The sequence below is a fragment of the Pogona vitticeps genome, chromosome 1, assembly GCF_051106095.1.
Source record: "Pogona vitticeps strain Pit_001003342236 chromosome 1, PviZW2.1, whole genome shotgun sequence".
In the NCBI taxonomy this organism is placed as follows: Eukaryota; Metazoa; Chordata; class Lepidosauria; order Squamata; family Agamidae; genus Pogona; species Pogona vitticeps.
In genome coordinates, this window is record NC_135783.1 from 7,427,564 (window position 1) to 7,433,946 (window position 6,383).

Consider the following 6,383-nt stretch of genomic DNA (forward strand, 5'->3'; position numbering starts at 1 on the left):
AATTTGTGGGACACTATTTAAAAAAGAGAGAGAGAAACTTCTTGATAGTTACCCAGTGGACCTGTTTCCTATTCAGTAAAGGCAACTCTTTAGTTTTCCTGCTAACCTTTTGAAGAAAGGACTTGCTTCTTGGTACAAGACACGGTACATTGTAGGAGAACATTCACCTCATGGCAACATTTTATAAGATACCATAAAGATTTCATAGAACAGGCCCGATGGTTCTGTCACAGTAAACTGCAGACCTACAGAGCTGTCCCCTTCTATCTCTCACCTGAACGATGCAACAATATGAAGAAAAGACAAACAGGAAGAAGGAGAAAGGCCTTCATGTCTGAATGTTGAGTCCAACAGAGTCTCCTTCCTACTCCAAGATGTGACACACTTACAGAACCCTTTATTTATACTCCATTAGAGAAAGAAGATGGACAGGGAATGGAAGGCACCTGTGGTGAGCCCACAAGCAGTGGTAGGACTATGTGTTCCAGATACCTGGGCAATAAAAGTGCCCGCTATTGAACACCCCCTCTAAATGTCCATACAGTGTGTTCTTGACAAGGGGTGGGCATTGCCCTGAAAATCAGTTTACACAGAGACCAGAAGGTACTCATGGATAAAAACATGCCAAATTCCAGATAAGATCCAAAGGTCTATGGCTAGAGGTCTATTCTAGAAATGCCATTTCCCCCCTTCTTTCCTTCTCCTTCCTCTTCTCCTTCTCCTCCTCCTCCTTCCTCTTCTTCTTCTCCTTCTCCTTCTCCTTATTCCTCTTCTTCTTCTTCTTGCTCTTCTTCCTCTCTTTCTTCTTCTTCTTCAGGCAGGCTCATACCCAAGCAAGCAGCGTGCATCAACATGTTTTCCCTACACCACTCTGTTAGGACCAATGTGGATGCCTTCATCCATTGGCCAAAATCCTATTGTGTAACATAAGCAAAATTGTTGGTTTACTTAGGGGTAAATAAAGAGCCCCCTCCACAATTCTCAGGCACATGCACGCCAAGAATGCACACCTACAGCAGGGGTTCTTTATATACCCATGAGAATAGAATGTATAACTTTGCTTCGCTTATGTTACGCAATAGGATTTTGGCCAGTATGTATTAAAGGCCACATAATGCCAAAATCCTATCAGCCCTGAAGGAAAGAAGCTTGTTTCTTGTGGTAGCCCATTGGTGGCATGCCTTCCACATGCCACCCCAGCTGTAACCTACTTTATTGGTACCAGTTTAAAACTTCCTGGCCAGTATCCTGTTGCATACCTCCACCGCTGTAATGCGAGTGATGTCACCCGTCATGACATTGTGCCAATAATTAAAGAGTTTATTTTTCAGTTTCAGCCTATGTGCAATCCCATAACATTGCATGCAAAACTTTTGGCCTAGGCTTTTTATGTGGGAGTTTGTAGGTTTAGCTGGTGTGTCTGTGAGTTTGTAGGTTTTATACCATTTTATGATACAAAGTTGGTCACACAGTAAACCTGGCAAAGGAACTCTTTAATTACTGCCAATCTGCCACAGCTGGTGACATTCTTTACAGGCAAAGCTGTGTAACAGAAGACAGACCCTCACGTCCTTCCCCTCCCCCAAAAAAGGGGGAACTGGCCACCTTTGATGGCCATATAAAGTGCACACTTGAAAAGGACTGTCACAAAAGCAACTGTCACAAAAGTGGAAAGGGGAAAATGTGTGTGGAAATCATCTGGCAAGGCCTTTCTCTTGTACCCACTACCATCACAGACACATTTGGTGGGGACACAGGAGAGGGCCTTCGTCACCACTCTTTCAAACTCCCTCCCACTGGAGGCCATCCCAGCCCCGTCTTTGCTGTCCTTCACCAAACGGGTGAAAAATCTTTCTCTTCAGGCAAGTTTTATGTCAGTGGGTTTTTTAATGGATGGTTGTGCCTTACTGCTCTGAATGTGCTTGTTTACAATGTTTAAGGGTGGCATTTGTTTGACTCTTCTTAGCACTTCTATACTTACTGTTTTGAGCTTTTAAATATTGCCTTTTAAGGATGTAAACCGCCTTGGGTCCTTCTTAAGGAGAAAGGCAGAGTAAAAATATAATTAATTATTTAATTAATTAATTAAAGTGCCATAAAGCAGTGGTCCCCAACCTTGGGCTTCCAGAGGTTCTTGGACTTCAACTCCCAGAAATCCTGGCCAGCAGGGTGGTGGTGAAGGCTTCTGGGAGTTGTAGTTCAAAAACATCTGGAGGTCCAAGGTTGGGGACCACTGCCATAAAGGGTCTCTCTCTCTCTCTCTCTCTCTCTCTCTCTCTCTCTCTTGTGTTCAGGCAGGATAACTAATGCATGAGGTCATCATTATTTGCTCCCACTGGGAAATACTTTCATTCAGGTGGACGGTATTTCAGATGAGAGGACAGGGCATGTTTGGAAAAATCCTTCCCATACAGCCAATTATAAAAAAAAATTCTGCCCTCTGCCTGCCTATATTCCAATTTGGTTGTGTTTCTTTTTTCTTAGGAAGTCAATAATAAATCATTTGCAAAATTACAATCCGTTCAACCTTGCGTAGCAGGATTATCTGCAGGAGCGGCAGGACCATCACACTCAAAAGGTGGCCTGTGAGGTGCGTTATCTATTCATACCCTTTGGGGCCCTCTGACTTCTTCACAACCCTTTCCATTGTAAAGACTTCAGCCAACTTTTACTCAAAGAGGTCGGCTACACTGGAGTTTAACCTGTTCTGTCTCCCTCTGCTGGAATGATTGAGAGCACTCTAAAACAAAATAAATTCTTTTTTTAAAAAAAAACCATTTGGAGGAGTTGATGGCAGCCATCGAGGAAAAGAGGAGAGCTCTAGCAGCATACAAAGCCTGTCCTAGGGAGTCAACTTGCAAGTTCTTCAGGTTGCTCGTAGCAAAGTCCAACAGACTACCAGGAGATGTTCCAAAAATTATTGGCTTCAGCTCTGCTCTCAGATCCCCTTCACGGATTGTTGCCTTGTCATGGCAAAGGGGCTTGAGTAATGCAGAGAAGCTATGGGCTATGCCAAGCAAGGACACCTAAGATGGACAAGTCATAGTGGAGAATTCTGACTAAATGCAATCCACCGCAAGCAGGGTGCAGCACTACTCTGAGCTACTCTCTCTGTATTCCAGAGAGAATGTAGTAACCAAAGAGGCACTAAATAACATTGAGTGCCTGCCTGTCGTGGCAGAGTTGGACAGTGAACCAACTTTAGCAGAAATAAAAGCAGCCTTGGATTCCCTCGCCTCTGGTAAGGCACCTGGGAAGGATAAAATCCCTGTTGAAGTGCTGAAGTGCTATAAAGAGACCCTCACCACTGAGCTGTATAACATCTTTTTTTTTCTTTGCTGGAGGGAAGGTGGAGTCCCATAGGACAGGAAGGATGTAAACATTATCACATTGTACGAGAACAAAGGCAACAGGGGTGACTGCAATAACTACCATGGCATCTCTCTTCTCAACATTGTAGGGAAGCTGCTTGCCCGTGTTGTGCTGAAGAGGCTCCAGGTGCTTGCAGACAGAGTCTATCCAGATTCATAGTGTGGATTTTAAGCTAATAGATCCACCACTGACATGGTATTCTCCTTTAGACAGTTGCAGGAGAAATATAGGGAATAACAACAGCCACTCTTTGTGGACTTCATAAATCTTATAAAGGCCTTTGATTTGGTTAGCAGGGATGGCCTTTCTAAAATACTTTCCAAAACTAGATGTCCACCTCGACTCCTTAACATCATCAGGTCCTTCCAAGAGGGAATGAAAGGCACTGTAGTTTTTGATGGCTCAACACCAGATCCCTTTGACCTTTGTGCATGGCAGGAGAGGAAGCTGTGTTGTCTCCAACACATTTTTGGTAACACCTGGCAGGACAAAGTTCCAAATAGAGTAGTACTAGAACGAGCTGGAATTTTTAGCATGTATACATTACTGAAACAGTGATATCTATGTTGGCTTGGGCATGTCATGAGAATGGCTGACGGTCGGATTCCAAAAGATCTCCTGTATGGAGAATGAGTGCAGGGAAATCGCCCCAGAGGGAGACCACAGCTGCGATAGAAGGACATCTGCAAGCGGGATCTGAAGGCCTTAGGAATAGACCTCAACAGATGGGAAACCCTGACCTCTGAGCGTTCAGCCTGGAGGCAGGCAGTGCATCACAGCCTCTCCCAATTTGAAGAGACCCTTGTCCAGCAGGCTGAGGCAAAGAGGAAGTCCTGAAAGCAGCAAAATCAGGGAGCTGGACAGGGGACAGATTGTATTTGTCTTCAGTGTGGAAGGGATGGTCACTCTCAAATTGGCCCTCTCAGCCACACTAGATGCTGTTCCAATTCCTTTATTCAGAGCAAGTTACCATAGTCTCGCAAGACTTAAGGATGCCATTGCATTGCAAAAAATAAACATAAAAAATACAGATGACACAACATTCTTCTTAGCATGTTCCAACCCATCCCCAATGGGGACCAATCTATCCTTAATTTTTACCTGGAGCAATTAGAATCAATGCAAATAAGCCCTCTCCGCCCCCCCCCAGTTCAATCACCTAGATCAGTGGTTCTTAACCTTTGTTACTCGGATGCTTTTGAACTGCAACTCCCAGAAACCCCAGTCAGGACAGCTGGTGGTGAAGGCTTCTGGGTGTTGCAGTCCAAAACTCCTGAGTAACCCAAGGTTAAGAACCAGTGACCTAGATCACTCCAGTGTATGGGGTATTCTTCCTAAATGCAAAAGGAAGGGTGTATGGAAAGCAGACATCTCTCTCTCTTCTCTCCCACCCTGTTGCATTTTCTGTACATGCACACATGCATGTGTGGGGTGTGGGCCAACGAATCTGAGTGTGTGTCCACATTTGCAGTGATGTGTAAGGTTCAGTCATTAGAGCAGCATTTTAAAGCTTTGGGGGGGGGGAATGGGGCAAGGCAGGAAGTAAAGATGTGCATGGATGGGTTGATGGATGGGTGCATGTAGGAGCCTCATGTCACGGTGGTTAAACAGCAGTACTGCACCCAAAACTGTGCCCACATCCTGAGGTTCATTCATCCTTCCAGTCTTCCAAGGTCAGTAAATTGAGTACCCAGATTACTATGGGGGGGGGCGGAGTTGCAAAGTGTAGCCTGCATAATTAAATTGGACTGCCCATAGAATGTTTTAAATGCTGTGGGGAAGTATATAAGCAGCACAATTTTATTTTATTTTTTGCACACACAACATACCCCCTGTCAGTACCTCTATGTGTGTTTGTCTGTCTCGCCCCCTTTCACTAGATCTCCATTTAGCTCCCCTCCTTTTTTTCCTTTCCCCTTTTTTCCATCTTACGCATTCTATTTCTCTTCCCTCTGCCAAGCAGGGGAAGTGATTAAATTGGCCAGTATCCAGATACAACTCTCTTATTAAGCCCTGGGCTTAGATCATCCTAATCAAGCCCGACCATTCCAACTCAGCCCATACTAGCTCAACCCTCTGATGCTCGTGTAGCCACTAGAGGTGCCTCAAATCCTGTGAAGCAAGCAATAAAGGGCACGTATGTGGCATCGCTCCAAAAGGGAGGTTAAAACCACTATATATCCTGTTGCGGGAAGAGCTGGCTACGACTGCCGTGCTCGACAGCATATGGCTGTTATGTAATGTGGAAGACAGGAGGGCCTGCCGTGCTCTGGTCCATGGGGTCATGAAGAGTTGGACATGACTAAACGACTAAACAACAAGAGACCTTTCGGTAGAGTGGGTGGCATATAAGTTGAATAAATAAATAAACAACAACCATGTGGTGTCAGATAGCATCATAGGCCCTCACAAGGAGGAGAGCTAGGAAACAGCCCAGCCAAATTATATGTAAGCACATCTCAGCTGCCCAAAAAAATCCCTTCCCATGTTTTTAAGTCTGTGGGATCAAGTATGGTGCCAGCTGGAAGGGTTTCTGAAGACAATCAGTGGATCAATCAGTCAAGCAAGCAAACAAGCCTTCTTTCTGGGCCACGTTATATACAGAAATCTGGGGTTCTCTTGATATATATGCATGAAATGTTGGTATAGGGGGAAAAAATGACTCAGGAGTTCATGTAAACAATGTATTGGCTTTTATTAAGAGCAGAAGGTCAAAAGGCATTGCTATAAAAACAGGAAGCTGTTTTCGGGAGTTGAAACGCTTCTTCTAAAGCACTAACCCACACAGTTGACGAAGAAAGTGAATTCCGTCTTGCAGGAGTGGCAGGATTCTCTCCCCTAATATATTTTCTTATAGCCTGAAGAACAAAAGAAAACGCGATACAAACGATCTTTTGCAATTACCACCTCTCATCCTTTTTTTTAGAAACGTACTGGAAGGAGAAATTTTGAATTTGCTTACATTGGGTAACATTAGTTCCAAAAGATTTTTAAAAATACAACATTAGCAT

At 44.3% G+C, this 6,383-nt stretch overlaps 1 protein-coding gene across 2 annotated transcripts in view; it reads right to left on the bottom strand.

The window, feature by feature from the left end:
* Positions 1-6,048: 6,048 nt before the first annotated feature.
* The window catches only part of LOC140706699 (uncharacterized), a 15,174-nt gene continuing 14,839 nt past the window's right edge, over positions 6,049-6,383 (bottom strand). For both annotated transcript variants that reach the window (XR_012086519.2, XM_078382033.1), the window contains one exon: positions 6,049-6,230. Coding sequence is in view for 1 of the 2 variants with exons in the window: in XM_078382033.1 (XP_078238159.1) it covers positions 6,211-6,230 (20 nt within the window). In the remaining variant the exon portion in view is untranslated. The remainder of the gene's footprint in view (positions 6,231-6,383) is intronic.